Raw genomic sequence first — 19,086 nt, forward strand, 5'->3', positions numbered from 1 at the left:
GGTAACTGTTTTCTTCCAAGAATAGTGAGTGGCATGATCTGATTATTTTGATGATTGTGAAAGCTTGATCACATATTGCAGCTGGTGGCACGGTATTAAAACGCCATATTGTCAGGATGATGACGATGACATGGATTTTCTTTCTCTCCGACGACCCTGCTTATTGCTAGCGATAGACCCGTCTTAGTTGGAGTTATCTCATTCGAAATAATGATCGAGAATTCTGGGAAAAATGAAAATACGAATCCCTAGGCCATAGTTAATACAGTGTGCAAAAGCCGCTTTCTTTTTTGCACGATCGTCCATGTACACTCTTCCCAGTCACTGTGGAGCACGGGTCCAACGACGAGTGACTTGGAAGCTGTGGAATAAAAGCTCATGAGAAGGACATAAACCTCGTCCTCCTTTCATGAACATAAAAGCATCCCTGATTCTGTAATGATAGGGCAAACCGGCCAGAGAATATTCAACTTGGTCCTGTTTTCTCCTAAGGAAACACGTATTGAGTCCAAGCGTGTAATATGTACGTATAGTGGCACAGCAGCAGATGCAGAGACTCACTTTTGCGTTTGCAAACATACGAGCATGAAAACAGGAGGAAAGCCAACAACATTTCCTCGCTTCTGCACGATATTGTACACACAATGCATACAATAGGGTATCAAATTACTAGTGTACACAACCAGCCGGGCCGAATATGAACTTACCTCCTATGATGATGCACTTTTCTGTAACATGTAAATGGTGCCGAACTGTTCAAGACCTGGGACTAGAGAACAAGAAGAAAGTCAGCAAGGCAAGATGATGATGATGATGACGAGACAAGCATACACAGGAAACTAATGGAAAAGATTCTTAAGTTACTTTGCTAAGTATTTTGCATTTACACAACAATAATTTGGCATCTCATTGTTTAGTTAGTTAACATTATACGTTATTGTGTATTCTATTTTCTTTCATTACAAAAAAAGCTAGTAAAATTTAACTTTTACTCATATGTGAAACTGAAAGGATCATTTTAGGGATATACACGCATGCATTGCTTTCATTTTCTGTGGCCCAACATTCACCAACTGGCCTACGCCACCACAACCCACGCCATCGTCTCACTACAGCACTAGTTCTTAAAATTAGAACCAGCAGTCCACGCTCAGGAGGGGAGCTTGCGAGGTTGATAATAACAGATCTTGATGCCCTTTGGATATGTGGTAGGGTCCCATGAGTGTACTAAAACCCTGAATTGGTTTGACTCCATGGCCACATTTACGCCCGGCACACCCACTCAAAAATGCCCAAAAAACGCTTTCACTCGAGTTTTCACTCACTCAAATCCCCGCCAAAAATCCAATTTTACTCGGATTTTGAAATTTCTTTCACCAATATACTCCCCGATAGTTGCTTTCTTCAATCCAATATCAAACTCAATTTTGCTGATTATTATTTCGCAGGCATAATTTGCCTTGTTGATTGCTACAACAATCCTCATTCCGAATTGCAATTTTTAAAAATACTAAAAATTTCGAAAAAATTGAGTTTGATATTGGATTGAAGAAAGCAACTATCTGGGAGTATATTGGTGAAAGAAATTTCAAAATCCGAGTAAAATTGGATTTTTGGCGTGGATTTGAGTGAGTGAAAACTGGAGTGAAAGCGTTTTTTGGGCATTTTTGAGTGGGTGTGCCGGGCGTAAATGTGGCCATGGAGTCAAACCAATTCAGGGTTTTAGTACACTCATGGGTCCCTACCACATATCCAAAGGGCATCAAGATCTGTTATTATCAACCTCGCAAGCTCCCCTCCTCAGCTTTCAAGCTGAAATTCATGTCCGCCATTTGAATGACAATCATAAAAGGAAGCACACATTTTCTAGCAATGTCATTAATATTAACACACAATAATTTGGGAACGTGACCTGCTTTCAAAAAATGGAATTACGGTTAGTTCACTACCAATGCCACCTGCCTCAACAAAAAAGCTGATCCAATAATACTCCCAGCCAAATATGTAGAAGAGCCATGAGGCAAAATTTATGCTGGTGGCTGGGAGAGAAGAATGAATCTGCAAATCCTTTTTTCTGTTAAAAAGCCAAAGCTCCCAATGAAAGGGTTAAGACCGCAATGAAAAGACACATTGTACATGTTTCTGAATACATATGCTCCTCCGTACAGGGCACGAGAGATGAGCATGAATTATTTTCTCCTCTGGACTCGTCCTTCAGAAACCTCCCCAGAACGAGAATCATCCCTCCTGCAGAAGTTCTGATGTTTACCTTGTTATACGTTTATTTGTATTTCTCTCAGATATGTTACACACACACAGAGACAGCCATCATATCAATGTGTATGATATGAACATGCTTCGAGAACTCGCTACCTTCCAAATTTGACGAGCCTCCTTCAACGTTCATGCGAAATAATGCAGGAGCAGCAATCTGGAGCTTCTTCGATCTGTTGCAAAGTTCAGTCCAGTGTTTAATTTTTTTATCACTGGGGATGGAATGATACATTTATCTCTTGTGACTTTGCACTCTTACCAACTTTCTCCTCCTCTCGTCGTCGTTCGTCGTCGTCGTCCTGTTCATCTGACATGGTGGAGAAAAAATGAAAATATTTCAACTCAATTTTCTCCACCGCTCAATTTCTCTTTCTGGAGACAATGCAATCTCTAATGTGATTCCTAGCAGTTGTACATTATCCGTCAAGTGAAGTATAGTCGTGGTGGAGTGCTGGCTGGAGAAAAGAGGCAGAGAAAGTGCAGAAAGACGGAGACCAAATCCAGACTCACTCAGTCAAATCTTCTCTGGGCTCAAATCCTGAGAGTTGTTCATTCCCAAAGGACATCCCGTTAAAAAAGCGGAACCGTTATGGCAGGACATTATACATGGAAGGGAGGGTTATATGCGTACTACGTAGAGGAAGGGCGTACAAAGGTTGAAAAAATGCGAGCTTTTTGAATGGAGTGAACGAAATAAAGGAAACAGCTCATTTCCAAAGATTTCATCTGCTCCCACCACGTCAAACCATTTCAAATAGTCAAATCTCAGAATGGCAGAGACGACTTTCCCATATAAAAAGGATCACACGCCACAGCCACAGCATCCACTTGTCAGATCTTCTCCTGACGCTGTTTCTTATTAAAGGAAATAGAATGAAGTTCCACATTTTCCCACTTTCATCAGAATCATATCCCTCTCTCATCCACTTGACGCGATTACTCACAAACAAGGATTTCGTTGAATGCAGAGGGGAACCACACCAAAAGTCTTATCAAATTGGGATCATGATCAAGCATACACTTGTCCAAATATCACACTTTTGAATCACTTGAATCACTAGTAAAATTGGGTGGAAATGTTTAGCCCATCAAAGAAGAATTAGTTAGCTTATATGCATTTACTATGTATGTACACATGTATACGGGTGGAAGTCTGAGCAGGATGGGAATCGTAGATACTTGGATGTAATCTGAATCATGCATGCACATATATTTGGTGTGATGAGATGGGGTGTGTTCAAAAACTACCTACGACATACAACTTGTCACATTAATTATATCACGCGAACACGTCATGCCACTAGCACCACTCGATCGTAAATGAAGCCAATAGGGATAAGTGTCGGACAGTGAAACGTGATACCTTGAACTCTTCCGACCTTTCTCCTGTAAATTCAACCAATTTTTATTACCCTCTTTCCGTCAAGTGGATTGGGGGTTCCTTTGTCGCGGCGGCTCTCTCTCTCTCACCTACATAAATATATTTATATATCCATCCCCGATTTGCACCATTCCTTTTTCATTCAAGCACTAAATGTCACATAAAAACTCAATACCATAGACTCGCGACTTTTGAAAGTCTACAATCAGGGTCATGTCGGATCCGCTGTTCAAATGCAATTCCCATTTTAACTCGCACTCCTTCCAACCACCTACATAACCACTTTACATAATAAATAAATATGAAAACTGTTAATTTTACCTATTTGTTTATCAAGTATTGCAATTTTGCTAATACAGAATGACGACATGATTGTGGAGGAACAGCCATTAGAAGCAAACTTTTCACATCATCTAAATGGATACTAGATAAATATAAGTTTATCCTTGTTCATTGTGCCGTTAACCCGTTTTCTTATTTCCTAATTTTATATTTTGCTAAAGGTTTATGAAACTGAGGGTTTTGAGGGATTTGAGTCTTTTCTTGGAGGAAGATGCAGCAGGAGTCTCTCACCCAGAAGCCACAAGCTCAGTCTATGTATGCATTTATCTTGTATAATGTGAGGCTAAAGCTGGTTTAGATCTTATCTACCTCCTCGTGGAAGAAAGCGTAAAATATTTCTACTTTTACTATCAAAGGCTTTTACGTCCACGTTCAATCCCGTCTGATTAAATAAGGTTCTCCTTAGACTGGAGGTTCTTTTCTGGCCGTGCTTTCACTCACCAAAATCAAGGCTAAGTTTGACTCGAGTTGGATATAAAACAACTCTAAAACATGAACGTATCTTAGACATGGTGGTTGAATTATGTCAAATAGCGTCATATCAATGGTGCGTCCTGGGTCGCAATTAAACCTAAAAAGTCAAGAGAAAGTTTACAAGAAAGTCATCTCTCGTTCTTTCTATCTCTGCATGAAAGAGGTCATATCAAGGATACATCTCACTGTTACACAATTTTGGAAACATTTTTACTTTACTTTCCTTGCTGGTGTTGTTGGATGGAAAACATGAGACAACTCCTTCGTACAGTATTATTAACGCTAAAATGTTACACAGGCAGACGACGATCCCAACGATCAATCAACTCTGTTTTCTTCCACCCTCAATCATCAAAGCTGTTGGATTATGATGATCCCACCGGAGAGGAAGGAAGAGCTATATATGTTCCGCAAGGGGACTACAAAAAAGATAGAACAAGACGGTTCGAAAGAATTAAATTGGTTGGAAAGTGGTGGTGGTAGTAGATTTAGCAGCAGAATAGCACACGTATGTATGTAACGTTGCCGTGTAACATGAATCCGTTCCGAAATTTTCTCGGAGGAATTTTAGACTCTCAATCCAATTTATTTTGTCCACTATCGCGATTTCATCTCTCCCCTTCTTCTCCTCCGCCACCAGTACTTTGCCGATATCTAATTCCATTTTTATTTGATAACTGTCTGATATCCGACTCTCGAGAGAATTGTGTCCTTATTTGCATGCACGAGTGTCACTCCCAAAGTGTCGAATTCAAGTATTTGCTTCGATTCGCCGAAACATACAGATAAGCGCCCAACAAGTTCCCATTAAAATATTTACGACAAGACGCGCATCGTTGATTTTTAAATGTATTAGACAAGACAAAGTATTGTGAAGCTCGTAACAAAGTTTTAATCATTAGTGCAAAAGTTTTAAACTTTATTGGTAATAGTTTGTTTAAATAAAATAAGGATGCTACGTTTAGGACTGCATATAACTTTGTGCATGTTCCTCTAGTTTACGAAATTCAAAAGTGTTTGATATACACGCAGCGAGCCCTAATTAGTTTAATTTCTCTAATGGATTACACCAGCATGTCTCGTAACGTTCATGTATTATTCCTTCATACATATTATTCGACGTTCGAGAAAGTAATCCGAGTTTGTTTATACAACGACGAACGACGATGATGACTTTTCACAACTTTTTCATGAAAAAAAGCAACTTCAATTAATAATTTTTATCTAGCAAGTACAAGATTAGATTCGGATGCATAGTGCTGAAAAATATTATACACAACGTCAACACTATCAATCATGAATTGACATGAATATTGTCAGCAAGTTAATTTTTTATCCGTAAACGAACAATGTCATCTAATCAGAGTTAATGAATTTGTGCATAAGTAGCTCTTGCTTGTTTAACAAGAAATATGCAAGTAATCCAACAACAGGACAAAATATAGAAGCACCATTCAGATCACCCACTGCAAATGCAATTTCATATAATCACAACATTGTGAGGGGATATAACAAAGGAACAACAAACTCGAATTTTTGACACACTTTTCCTTGCATCCGCTTGAAGTACGTATCTCATAATAACAATCTCATCTCACAACGTGTCAAGATTATGACGACAAATAGGCCTCAACATATCTCTTGGCAGTTTGAATGTTGCACTTGCCTGATGTGCGCATGTATAGCTTTGCGGTTTCGCCTTATACGTGAAGTGACCAAGTTTTTACTTTCAAAACTGCTGGTCTATTGGAGTATGGGGACTAACAATAATATGCACAATTATCTCTCTGACTCGTGATAACACGCAAATGTACACGCTTTTGGTCTATTATTTCGCGAATCCCGCAGTGCAATGGATCATTGATGAATGAATGAAGGAGTTGGCGGATGCTGCATGAATAGAAAGTAACCACCACTACTAAACTGCATGACTGGGTGCATATGGATTTTACGATAATTGTAAGTGCGTCACTAGATAATTTGGTCTTTCAAATGGATGGTTGCCTATTCTTGATTTCGTTGGTGGATAAAACCAAGTTTTCACCCTTTCCGTTCCGTATCCGCATTTACAACTTCAAATTGGACATTGAATCCTTCACTATTATGCATCCTTGTGATGGTGATGGAAATTATGCGTGCGTTGGGTGTCCGCTGCACGTTGTTTTCAGCTATTATAAAAACAACGTGATAATTTCAAAATCCATCAGTCCACAATTGCATACCAACCATTTCATGCCTGACATTCAATCCGGGGAGTAAAATCGGAACCATATTTCTATTGTTATAAAGGTAAGATTGTACAAAATACATTTTGTACATATGTGCATCAACTAATTTTCAAATCAAATTGTTTCAGGACTACACAAATTTACTAGATTCAAATAAAATGAATACCTTGTCCAGCACCCTATTTGTCGCGGCCTCAGTTGCCGTTTTGGTAATCAGTTTTAGCTTGAGGTCAGAATGTGGACTGTTGAGCAGACGCATTGTTAGTGAAAATTCGCCTGCAACCAAAGAAGAAGTTCGAGTTGGGGATCATTTTCCAGGAAGAGTGCGAGTGCGGGTGAATCCACTGGAATCTATTTTGGCAAGGGCCCAAGACCTGAGTCCCGTCAAGATTGAGAACGACAAGGGGATGATAAAAGTCCAGTTTCGGCGAGTCCTACCAAAAGTCATGGGATACATGGGAGAAGCCGTACACAGGTTTCAGAATAATTTATCTGATCTGCTGTCCAAAACGGTCTACGGTTAAGTCTGTGTTAAAAACTTTAAGTTATTGTTGTTTTTTTAATACCAAAAAATAATGCGCTTTGATACTCAATAAACTCTCATCTAGAAATCATATATGAATTTGTGAATTGTAATTTTTTCATACGATTTCATATTGTGCACGCTCAGCCCCATAATTAAGCTCATCATACAATAGGTAAATATGTACATACGTACCCTATATGTACTCATGTATGTATGTATACACGTATTGCTTTGTATGTATGTATGTATTTCATCGATTGCTACTTGGTCGACCTTATTTTTATTATTTATTTGCCAGAAACTGAGGAAGTGATAATTCATCCGACATATGACACGAACAAGTTTAACTTTTACTTTTCTGAAGAATATACAGTAGCAGCAAACCTGGATATATGTATTTCTATTGTCATTCTATGAGAATTGTAGCGGAAGTTGAGACGATTCAATGTAACCCATAGTTCAGTTCCTTTCCAAGTTAAGTTCACCTTAATGAAAAAGCTCTCAAAACTTTATTGTTCCTCATGGCCAAAATGTGGATAAAGTCATTGCCAAAAAGCAAAAGTCAAGTGGAAACGGGCCACGTTGAGCAGTATCATTCAGTCTGCTTTTGCAGATGTTTGAAAAGAAGTTGGGAATTTTGAGGTTTTAAATTTAACTACATAAGTGCAGAAATAAGAGTTAGGTGGTTGGTTATACGACTACGAACACCAAAAAGAAAGGAAAATGGAGAAAATGACCCGAAACCATAAAAGATGTGCATCTGCTGCTGCTTCACCTTTTACAACATCCACCACAAACGACTTTCTCCACCAAAGACCCATGAAAAAGCTGTCCCACATCATATTCTTTCTTGCACGTTCGCTGCTCCTCTGCTGCTCTGCTTTTGCTTGCAAGGACTTTCTCCCTCAACTTTTCACCCAGAGGCGTACACGATAAAACAGACCATCTCAGGTTACAGTCTTCAACACATTTTCCAACCATTTTCAAGTTATTATGCACTCTCATCATGCCTACCAACCCAGTAATCATTATGTTCATGATCATCCAATCATTATTGTTGAAAATGTGTCGTTAGGTCGGGTGTACGAGGTCGTGTCGTTACGTGAATGTCTGGCGAATTGGCAGAGGAAAATGAAAACAGGAGGAGAATTTCATCTCCCGTGGCTTAATGAAAACAATTTAATCTCTGTTTGAAATGTATGAACATGACACGTGCACAAAGCCTCATTGCCAAAAAAGAGGAACGAAATTTTCCAGTCTTCTATACGGATAAGTAAAAAGGAGGCAGGATTGTTGGCTCTCGAGAATCAAACGAAGCTGTCAGTCTTCTTCGGTGCCTCTTTTATTGTCTCAAAGTAGGTGGATAACAGGTCAACGGATAAATGGGAAACCTCAAGCCAACATGAAAGGATTTAGGTGAAACCTACCAATGACAACTTATACCACGAAAACTAGCCACCAACCAGGAGGACATTCGACAAATCGACATCCGGGGAATTACCGGCAACAATAATGGACCATTTATTTACCCCAAGCAACAACAAGTATGAAGCACCACTGCGGTGACTGGTGGACTCTTGTATTACTTGTTCAATTCAACAAAGATACGCCACCCAGACAAGTCCAAACTGTATTTTAATGGTTGCTGTAAACCATGGGCAGATATTCCCCTAGCGATTTTGATGACACGGCGGTGCATATTCTGCTTGTCTTGTATTTGTAGCTACACACATATGTATGTATGTACTCTATCACTATCAGTGTGAACTAAAGAATAATTAGTGCATCAATATGTCAAAGTTGATGGTTGTTTTGTGTGTTGTTTTGTGACTGTAGGAACTTTATCGTGGATGCAATAAAATCAAAATGTATCACGTATGACAATAGTACCATAAAATAATTACAGAAAACTTGATTAAAATTGAATAGAGATAAAAGTAGTCTATATCGGTTTATTCATAAGAAGAAAGGCGTGCGAATGTATGCAAGTAACAATTAAGAAGAAGGTTGATACACTAATAATCTATTATTCCGCTGGCACTGATGGTTGTTGAAGTGGATCATCATCACAGGGTTTTGGGGGTATGTCAAAATGATTCGGAAGATTGTCTATATCGATTTCTGGAGTGTCATTCTCATCATGTTCGGGTGGAGGTGGCTTTGGCAAAAATTCTTCTCCAGGAAACATTGACCTGAAAATATTAGCAGCTCGGCTGACTCGGGAGGTCAAATCAGTTGAATCAACAGCACAGTTATGAATTCGTGAAGTGGGCGAACTTTCTTGTCCATTCCAAAGATCGATCCAAAAATATGATCCATAGATAGCTTGTGGTCTGATGTCGTTTGAACCATTTCCTAATTCGTCATTCTCGCAACTAGACGACATCACCATTTCAAAGTTGACAAAAGACTGGAGTTGCGATTCAATATATTCACGAGGGGACGCTGAAAGAGATCCAGGATATTCTTCGTCAACAGCAAACGTTATCTGAAGCAAATCTGAGATGAAGCACAAAGACAAACAATTCAAATTAATAATAATCATGCAATTCAATTAAATATTAAATCTAATCTATAAGACGTGAAAATATTACGATAATTTTTTGGAACAGCTTGACTCGAGTTACTCAATTCAACAATTTGAATGTTTCCAATTTTGTAGAAACATATCCCATCTCCTTTATTGGTTGTTGATTCAGTTTCTGCTTTCAGATTATTTCCTTTGGTCACAATTACGCCACGGCCAACGACTTTCGGTTTCTCATTTATCGCATTATCCGAGGGCGACGATGCAGAACTATGTAAATATTTAAATTCCGGCCCAATGACCAGATGCTTAGCTTCAAATTGGTCATTTTCAGACGTGATTTTAAGGGTTCCTTCTCCAGTTTCTTCTATGGAATTTACAAATCGCTTCAAAATGAAAATGCTACCGTACACTGCGGACAACCGACAAAATCCTTGACATATTTCACCTGCAAAATTCATAGTAATCAATATTTATAAAATGGCCGCAGCACTAAACACGCTTATACTTTACATCTTTAATGATTTACTTACTGACGCCATACAGCGGCCAAAGATAAGGTGTTTGATTCCCAAATCTTCCAATTGATTGCAAATATTTTCTGCATCTTGACACGAATCCAGTTTGAAAGCTTTCTTCTGAAGAAAACTTGTCTTCCACATTTTCCACGACACTTCTGATCAAATGCTTTACTTTTGGGGTCAGTTTACAAATATTTGCCAGTTCGTCAAATGTGCTGGAATCTGCAATGTCTGGCAATGTTTCAAGTGTCTCGTTTGAATTTTCATTTTCCAAGTCATCCGTGGATTGATTCTGTTGCATCACAGCCTCGATGAACTTGACTAGACACCGTTTTTCTCCTAACGAAACGGATTTTGAAGTAAATATGTCAGATCTTGAGAGTGGTATGGATACAATCGTGTCCTCATTTGGGAGTTTGGTAAACAGCTTTCCAACACGAAGAAATTCCAAGTATCTTGAAACATCAGATTTGATCAGCAGCTCAATAATCTCTTCACGGGCCAAGATTATCTGTGCAGGACATAATTTATACATACAGATACATAAATATTCACCCTCACTAATCATGAATACCAACCTGGGGAAATACGTCAATATTGAATCTTCTCTTATTCCCTTCAAACTCTTTTTTCACCCCATCGCTACTCTCATACCAAACTTGCTCCACGTTTCGACAACAGTTTTTCCATTCCAATTGATCTCCGTTAGAGCTAACCTCAACCTCGGAAATCGTGGGTGGAGAGATTGCAAATTCTTGGGCTGTCCACGAGTCAAAGTTGAGGGTGGCAGAGCAGGAGCCGTAGAATTCTCGAGGGTCCAAGTGAAGGAGGGTGTGACCATTACGACTCGCTGCAGCTGACACGATCGATTCCGTCAATCCCGTCCCAACTACCACCACATCAAAGGCCGAAGGGAGACCTGCCTCCATTAGTCACCTCAGCAGCAATGACAATTGTTCCGTATTGTGCAACCACCTGAAATGCAACAAAAAGGTTTAATACGATAATGATTTAATTATACTTTATAACTTTCCATCCTCTCATGATTGATGAATATTATCGAAATTATATAATATAATTTATATTATTGAATACTAAATCAGTAATATAAATTACTAATATTACTGACTATATTTTATTTTTGTGATTCAATATTCAATATACTGATTTTAGTTGTAAAAGTTAATTTGCTAAAAGTAGATTGTCCTTACGTCCTCCAAATAAACTTAATGTGGGTTGGCGTCGACGCTTTAGTCAATTTCTAATTTGTAATTAAAGTGTACGAAGGACGAGTTAGTGAGTGAGATTATGGGAAACAAATCTGCTGATGTTTACGTGTCTCGAAGTCCTCGCGGCTGAAGACTTTCTCCGAATTGAGACTGATTTGAGTGATTTCATTCATCATCCATCGTGGCGTAATATTTTCCGGCCGACTGTTCACGTTTTTGCTGTGACCTAATAATTAGATACAGTTCGCAAGAAATTTCGAACTATGCAAAGCCTTGCCTCTGCTCATTGCCAGTGATTGGAAAAGACAGTTTTTATTCAGGTATGTATTTATTTGCTGCTTTTGTCTTTGATAAACAAATAAATCAATTTGTAATATTATCTCAATTGTTCAGTTCCTGCAAATTATTCTTCCACGATGACGATGTCCGGCTCATCCAGGTTATTGACTAAACTAAACGAAACTGTGTTAACCCACAAGTACTACGAGGCTCATCAATTGTTAAAAACGTTAAACTTTAGGTAAGTTAACAATATTAACTTAATATACTTATTGTATATACACGTAATGTGTATAATTTATGCATTATAAAAATATTTATTTTAAAGACTACCTATAACATTTTCAGGTACTCTGCTTCCAAGAAATATGATGAGCTTGAAACTTTACTTAGTGATCACTCAGTATTTTTTCTTGATAATAAGCAGGTATAATATAAATAATAATAATTTTTACTGTGCCGTTGAAATGGAATACGACACCTGAAAATACCTAATCGTATTAATTACTAATCATAGTTTGAGAGTGGCATGGATGTGGCGATTATGATAGCAAACCTTCACAAAGCGGCAGGAAACCAGCCGACAGACATTAGAATTCTAAATGCATTATGGTAAGTTCAGATTCTGACCGGATTACGCTAAAAGTGAATTGTCATAATTAATAATATTCTATTTTTTAATAGTTTGCTTAAGAAAATGCCACCCAGTCCCGAACGAGGACAGTTCCTTCATTTGATATTAGAATGGGCAGGCTCGTCTGAATTGTCTGATAAACTCAATTCTTTTGCCGTGCAAATGTACATTGCAGGTACACATTTTGTTTTATGTATGTTTGGAAACAAACTTAACGACTAAGCTTAGCATTCTACTTACGGGTATTATTGTTTTCTCAGAACGAGGGTACGATGAAGCGTGGAGACATGTAGTTCGATTAAATGACGGGAAAGTGGCCGCAATATACCTTTTACAAATAGTTCAAGACATTGGTTCAGCAATAAAACGGGAGGAACTGGGGTTAATTACGGCCCATTTAGTTGTGACTTTGCTTGCTGCAAAAAAAGTTGCACAAGCCGAACAAGCGTTAATAACAATGGTTCAGACCCAAGACGTCAAACAATTATCACCATTATTGAATGGAATTCGATATTTGGTGGAGGCTGCTAAGACGTATGTAGTATTACTATTTATTTAAGTAGTAGATAAATTTATGATAATTCTGATTAAATTCGTTCCAGAAATGACCCCCCGGCGTTCCAGGCAATTCAGAAATTGTATGATTTGAGTTTCTCAAGGGATCCAAGTCTACAAAAATTAGTTGGGGCTGCTGGCAAGTCTCTTTTTAATATAACTGATGAGCGAAGCACCAATGGAGGAGGTTTTATGTCTCTCTTTAGTGCCTTCATGAACAATTCTTGAATGCCTTAATATTGATAGTTTCATAATGTGCTTGATTTTTCTTAATTTTGTGTTTGAATAAAACGTTTATCTCATAAAAATTAATTGTATCTCATGCAGTAAATTATCATTTTTCACTTTAGATAGTTATTTACTGGAGGAACTACACTTCCAAGTGTCTCATCATGACGTCCACTCTGTTGAAAAAAGTGGATTGGCTGAGGTATGTGGCAAGAACATGCGATTGGCATTTTAAAAGTATCTACATGAAGTCCTTCGTGTTCAGTCCAAGCTACGAGTCTTATAAAGTTATGTTTTTGGATACATTTGGAGTGAAAGTGAGGGTCGATATAAGAACAGGGTGCATTTGGATATCTGAAAAAAAATTACATTGTCAATTCCTTAAACGCCTCATCATAATTAGTTATTTAATGATTATATTACATGCATTGCTCCATTCTCAAAGTTTGTGTGTAACTCTTTTGAGGAATTTCATAATCCTTGTGGGTAGGAAAGTACGCACTCCGTTTTTTGTGAATTCCATGACCATGCCCATAGTGTAATTTTGGAACATGATCAACGTTGACAATTACTTTCCATTGGCCATACGTGTTCATGGCTCGTTTTGGTCGTCCGTAATAAATGTCTGTCGAAAGGGAAGAATAATGAATTGTTTAATTACTTTTTGTGACTGACTGTATACAGAGAAACAACGGACGTTGTATCCTCACCTGAAGGACAAATATATCCTCCTTTCTTAAAGTAATCCGTTTTGTACGTGTAACCACTAGGTTTGCATTGTAATTTCAAACCATAAATTATTAGCAAAAAGTGAATTTAACCATATAAACTAAGTACTTACTGATATGGTGGTTTATATTGTTCAAGATTCGTATGTTGGGCGTGGCTTTGGCCAAAGTAATGTTTATACGTGTAGCCTTCTTCTTCCGCCCTTGTCAATCCGGTCACCAGATTGTCGGCAGATTGATAAGTGACATCTGATATTATCTTGTGCGCAAAGTCACCGTATTGGCGAAGAGCCCACAAAATAGTTTCTCTGTATAAAAACAAAAAAAGATGAGAAGATATCCTAAATAGTGTACTAAAATATGGGGAAATTATTTACAATGGGTATAAATGATCCTCCAAACAGAATGTGATGTTGTAAAAGTGTTTGTTCTTCGAAGCACATTCGGGGACTTTCTTCATGTCATAATCGTACGGTTGAAACCCTTCGACATACTTCTGTAATCAAGGATGTCAATTAATATGCGTCTTGCATATGTTTCAATATTTGTCATTTTGATGTGCACCTGAGCTCCAGAATACGAATTGAGATTATGATGTTCATGATTGTAACCATGATCCTGAATTTTATGATGGTGCTAGAATACGTATATATTTAACAAATGGATGATACTACAATTTTGGTCACCTTTGCTGAATTTACCTTTTGCTCATGATGATGGTCTTTGTCTTGGGTTCGAATTTTGTCGTGATGATTGTAGAAATCATATGGATCACGATGTACAATTGATGGTTTCAAAGGTTTGGGTAGTTTATGATGAGCATGAACATGGCCTTCATGAACTGCATGAATGTGAGGGTGTTGCAAAAAAACTTGTGGTTCACCTATGAAATCGAACGCATCTTAATTAACTAACACGCTTTCATACATTTGGTGGAGAATCAATCTCACCTGTTCCGTGGTGATCATCTTGACCATCGTATATTATATGATGTTGGGGTTGTACTTCAGGTAGTGAATATTGAACCTCTTGCTGGTGATTAATTCCAGTTTGTTGGTGTTGATTTGGGTTAAGAATATAATGACTTTGTTGATCATGTTCAAAGTGGGGCAATAACACGTGATTTTCGTTTTGTTCATCATGAGCGTGTGTGAGAAGGTAACCAGATCCTGCCCCCTGAATTTGAGAAGTATGATTTCCATATGAGGATGCGGACGTTTCTTGTTGTGCTGCTGAGCTTTGCTTTATGTCCTTGTTTTTCTTGACCCACTTATCCTTGAGAGTTTTAGTGGGTTTTTTAGTGGGTGTTTCGTTGACCCCGCTGCTGTACTGGAAAAAATCTTCCTGTGTATTATCTCCAAGGTCTACATTTTGATAAGATGATGATGGTGCTGGTTTATTTTCTTGACTAGGACTTTGCTGAATCTCTGTACCTACTTCTTCAGCAGTTTCCCCATTTTGATTCAGTGGGACTTGGTAAGCGTAAACTTTAACTCCCTCGGTTAAAACTTTTTCGTTGACAATATTACTCGTAGACTTTGCATTGTCAGAGATTGTAGGCGGACGAATTTGTGACTCACTTGTACTAGGCATAAATTGACTGCTAATTATTTCTGCTGGAGTTTGAGGCACATTTTCAGACGGAAAAACGTCACTTAAGGAAGCTTTTAGAGAATCGGCCGTTACCGTTGTATTTGGTTTGCTCCCTGTTTCGTTCGAATTTGTAGCCACCAATGCCAAATATCCCAAAAGCAGTGCTGAAACAAGACCCTGCATGGCGAAGATAGTGTAATCTAATAATTTATTTACTTTTTAAAATCTTCAAGGTGCATTTCAGAACGAAATTTTTAACTTTATCAATGCAGCATTTCATGCAAACTGACGTATTTCATGAAGTGGTCTTGGTCTTATATATAAAAAACGTAGCTATGCAAAAACAGGCAAAGAATGCAATGGGTTGGATTCAACAGTCATGAATTTATGATATCTTTCAAGCCAATATGGACAAGTTGCATAACCATAAGCAAACTATTAATTACTCTTTGATTGCGAATCATAATTTCAAGGGGCAATGCACATTTGGAGTTTAACTGAAACAACGATTGTTCAAGTTTAAAGGAGATTGCGCATTGCTACTTCCTTTACATAACTAAATTGGTGCAAGTCGTAGTAAATCCAAATCGTAATAATATGTACACATGTGTACATACGTGTAACACAATGTTTATCCATACTAACACAACAATATCTGTGAATTAATAATGAAACTAATTTGGTAGTGCCTCAGAACAATATCATAACAATCAGGCGGTAGCACTGCTTTTGACTTTATGTACATTCGTGTTTTAATAGCTAATTGATCGTCATGGTGGAGCGAATGCTGCGTGTTGCGGTTCTGAGGATGAACATAATCTGAATTTTCGCAATACGCACATAATTAAATTAGGCTACGTAACATAAGGCAACAAGGTGCATTCTTTAGTGTTTACTCTCATTATTGTGACAATGCACGAATGACACTTTAAAATTAGTTGCATTCACCGACTGAACAAGTTGAGGCATTGTCTGCTACTTGTTTTGTGTCTATCAATAAATATGTACATATGGATGTATGCATGTACATATTTAAATGTACATGTTTAACGCTTGGAACAACTTGGTCACTCGGTCAAGCTGGATACAAGTTTTGACCTCATTTTGAGATAAATCGCAATGAAATAATGTCGTACCAATTGTCTTGTTATAGAATGACAAACGACCAAGTCGCATTATTTATTTCCACAAAATTTACAAAGTATTCCTTATTTATCAGGGTTATTTATTTGTTCAGAAGTACTTGACGAATTTCATGTTCAACTTTCGAATCAAGTCTCTGTGACTGATAAACTGAGTTATCTAAATGGTAATGACAATAATTATCAACTCGTAAAGAACTTATCGTGGATTTTAATTATTGTAATCAATGCGATCCTGTTGATTTTCTAAGTTTAAACTTGTTCCATGCTTCATCGATTTTAACATTTTTCAAGCGAAAGCATTCTTCCACAAAGTCAAATGACTTAAAACAAGTTAGTGCGTTTAGAGTAAGAAATAGTATAAATACGCCGGAAACAATTTTAACTTTAAGGGTAGCAGAAGTTTGGGTCGCATTAGTAAATCCCCAGACGGTTACACAACCAGAAAAAATCAAGGCAAGAATTACCGTGTAGACTTTGACAAATGTTCCATGTTTCTTAAATTCGGTTGAAGATAAGCTGCAAAATAAGTATGTGAGTTGATAAAATATTTCAAAAATAATATAGTAAAGTCCCAAGGAGGCCAATGTCAATAAGAATTGTTCCATCATAGATCTCGCAAAATTACGCATCACACTTATCACCAGGGCTGGAGCAAGGGTGCTCATCGCTATTGAAAAGTGGTCTTACCAAAAATAGTTACATATTATAAAGACTATGTACGAACGAACATGAAATTACCCGTGTACGTATTTCCATACAGTTTTCCAAATACTCCAGTATCATCCGTAAAATTCAGGACGACTATTTCGTAAATTGAATTTGTCACAGTGTACATTGACCACAGAGAGAGAAGCATTGGCAAAGCCAAAAAGTCTACACATCATCCCAGACGAAAATTCATTATTTTTATTCATAATTCATTATTGTCAAGCATAAAGAAAACACCGGAGATTGTAGCGTTGGACGTTGCCAAAATCCTCTCAATGAGAAACATGGTTTGAATAACTGCTTGAGGCTTTGCTTCCAAAACAGTTTCCAACCACAAAGCTGTTAACGTCCAGTCTTTGAACTTGGTTGACAGTTCTTCTTCTACGCCATCATCTTCTGCGATTGCGTTGCCAATTATCTCTTCTGCTGAGCGTTCCCGTTTAATAAGACGGTGAGACTCTGATTCAACAAACAGCCACAACCGACAACTGTCATTCATTTGCATATTATGTATCAGTTCGTTTAAAATATGCATCGCATATATCATCAGGAAATTATGAGACGGCACACGTAGAGATATTCACGAGACACATACCTCACGATAGAAAAAAATGTTGGGATGAACAAGAGGAGAGTCCACACGAATCCCACTTCCTTCGCTTTCTTCTTCATTACTGAGCGGCTAGCAAATTGAAATAAATTGATGCAACAAGTTACGTCTGCAGTCCGCATTGATTTATATAATTTAACGTACATACATGTCTGGATGACGTAAGAAGACAAAAGTTGAGACTACTCCGCATAATAGCACAATGAGATAGGTCAATGTTGCATTAATCAAGTCAGAACGAAATAAATATGAGACTGTTGTTGTAAAATCTAGGATCCAATCAGTCACAGAAGATGCCAATTTTTTCTTTATCCCTGCAATTTGTTCTCCTCCCAACTTTTCCACTGCCCAAGTGATGGGTGAATTGATTGAATAATTTTTCAAGTTGGAAATGATCCTGGTTAGATTACATCCACAGCAAAAATAATTAGTCACAGAAGTTGTAAGGACAAATATTTTCCATGAACCAGGCACAGGAATTGCGGCACTTAATTGATTCCTTTCATCATTTTCAGAATCAGTGGGTTCTAGTTCATTACCGGTCTCCACGATAATCGATTGATAAATATGAGTCGAACGTCGTCGAAGATATGGGTCAAGCTTATATGCTGCACATATTACACGTTAAAATGCAATTTTGAAGTATGAATGAGTATTAATTGTCTTACAATTCTGTTCCGGGACAACCATTTTTGAAAATAAAGTTGATGTTAGCTCGACCAAATATGTGTTTCTTGTAAGAAGCATTATAAACAAGGACGAAAACCTTCCCTGGTTGTTATTTTTTCAATGCGTAATGCGCAAGCGATGGCTGCAAAATTCCACGTTTATAAACATTTCCGGAAATTATTATTCATAAATTGTGAACTCATGCGGTTGGGGTTTTCCTTAAGAATACATACGCAATCGTTTGCGAGAAATTAATTGTCACTTGTGCATATAAATCTGAATCGATATATGCATCACACTTTGCCCTTGATTTCAGTACTATAATTTTGCATACCTTGTAAAACTGTCATTCGCACTATCATGCAACCACCATGAAAAACAATTCATTGTCTGACAGACAACAACCCTTGCTTTATTATCCCATTAGGAAACCTC

At 37.7% G+C, this 19,086-nt stretch overlaps 4 protein-coding genes and 1 long non-coding RNA gene across 8 annotated transcripts; 2 read left to right on the forward strand and 3 right to left on the reverse strand.

The window, feature by feature from the left end:
- The first annotated feature begins 6,488 nt into the window (after positions 1 to 6,488).
- LOC110847646 lies at positions 6,489 to 7,315 on the forward strand. Its single transcript, XR_002547665.2, has 2 exons — positions 6,489 to 6,760; positions 6,828 to 7,315. It is a non-coding gene; the product is annotated as an uncharacterized LOC110847646 (long non-coding RNA).
- Positions 7,316 to 9,140: 1,825 nt separating this feature from the next.
- Positions 9,141 to 11,631, reverse strand: LOC110846417 (rab proteins geranylgeranyltransferase component A 2). Its single transcript, XM_022093171.2, has 5 exons — positions 11,485 to 11,631; positions 10,852 to 11,248; positions 10,286 to 10,784; positions 9,820 to 10,200; positions 9,141 to 9,724 (listed from the first exon to the last, which is right to left on the reverse strand). The coding sequence occupies exons 2-5, from the start codon at positions 11,200 to 11,202 to the stop codon at positions 9,252 to 9,254; spliced, it is 1,704 nt and encodes a 567-aa protein (XP_021948863.1). The 5' UTR covers positions 11,203 to 11,248; positions 11,485 to 11,631; the 3' UTR covers positions 9,141 to 9,251.
- Positions 11,632 to 11,664: 33 nt separating this feature from the next.
- Positions 11,665 to 13,282, forward strand: LOC110846418 (Golgi to ER traffic protein 4 homolog B). Its single transcript, XM_022093173.2, has 7 exons — positions 11,665 to 11,822; positions 11,896 to 12,022; positions 12,130 to 12,208; positions 12,299 to 12,393; positions 12,466 to 12,590; positions 12,676 to 12,949; positions 13,018 to 13,282. Exons 2-7 carry the CDS (start codon positions 11,919 to 11,921, stop codon positions 13,196 to 13,198), a joined length of 858 nt encoding a protein of 285 aa, XP_021948865.1. The 5' UTR covers positions 11,665 to 11,822; positions 11,896 to 11,918; the 3' UTR covers positions 13,199 to 13,282.
- LOC110846847 (LIM domain-containing protein A) lies at positions 13,098 to 15,930 on the reverse strand. 2 transcript variants are annotated; one of them, XM_035849572.1, is made up of 8 exons: positions 14,877 to 15,930; positions 14,628 to 14,809; positions 14,491 to 14,562; positions 14,304 to 14,419; positions 14,040 to 14,234; positions 13,909 to 13,964; positions 13,622 to 13,823; positions 13,098 to 13,552 (listed from the first exon to the last, which is right to left on the reverse strand). In XM_035849572.1, the coding sequence occupies exons 1-8, from the start codon at positions 15,700 to 15,702 to the stop codon at positions 13,312 to 13,314; spliced, it is 1,890 nt and encodes a 629-aa protein (XP_035705465.1). In that variant the 5' UTR covers positions 15,703 to 15,930; the 3' UTR covers positions 13,098 to 13,311. The 2 variants fall into 2 exon arrangements, with proteins under 2 accessions (XP_035705465.1, XP_021949379.1); XM_022093687.2 differs by having other exon boundaries at positions 14,304 to 14,422; positions 14,877 to 15,929.
- A 731-nt stretch (positions 15,931 to 16,661) lies between these two features.
- LOC110846848 lies at positions 16,662 to 19,074 on the reverse strand. Of its 3 annotated transcripts, none has more exons than XM_035849574.1 (6): positions 18,651 to 19,074; positions 18,131 to 18,590; positions 17,968 to 18,054; positions 17,610 to 17,860; positions 17,403 to 17,537; positions 16,662 to 17,180 (listed from the first exon to the last, which is right to left on the reverse strand). In XM_035849574.1, the coding sequence occupies exons 1-6, from the start codon at positions 18,727 to 18,729 to the stop codon at positions 17,125 to 17,127; spliced, it is 1,068 nt and encodes a 355-aa protein (XP_035705467.1). In that variant the 5' UTR covers positions 18,730 to 19,074; the 3' UTR covers positions 16,662 to 17,124. The 3 variants fall into 3 exon arrangements, with proteins under 3 accessions (XP_035705467.1, XP_035705466.1, XP_021949380.1); XM_035849573.1 differs by having other exon boundaries at positions 16,662 to 17,331; positions 18,651 to 19,032; XM_022093688.2 differs by having other exon boundaries at positions 16,662 to 17,331; positions 18,127 to 18,590; positions 18,651 to 18,803.
- Positions 19,075 to 19,086: the final 12 nt, after the last annotated feature.

The sequence above is a fragment of the Folsomia candida genome, unplaced genomic scaffold (genome assembly GCF_002217175.1).
Source record: "Folsomia candida strain VU population unplaced genomic scaffold, ASM221717v1 Fcan01_Sc003, whole genome shotgun sequence".
NCBI classification, from domain to species: domain Eukaryota; kingdom Metazoa; phylum Arthropoda; class Collembola; order Entomobryomorpha; family Isotomidae; genus Folsomia; species Folsomia candida.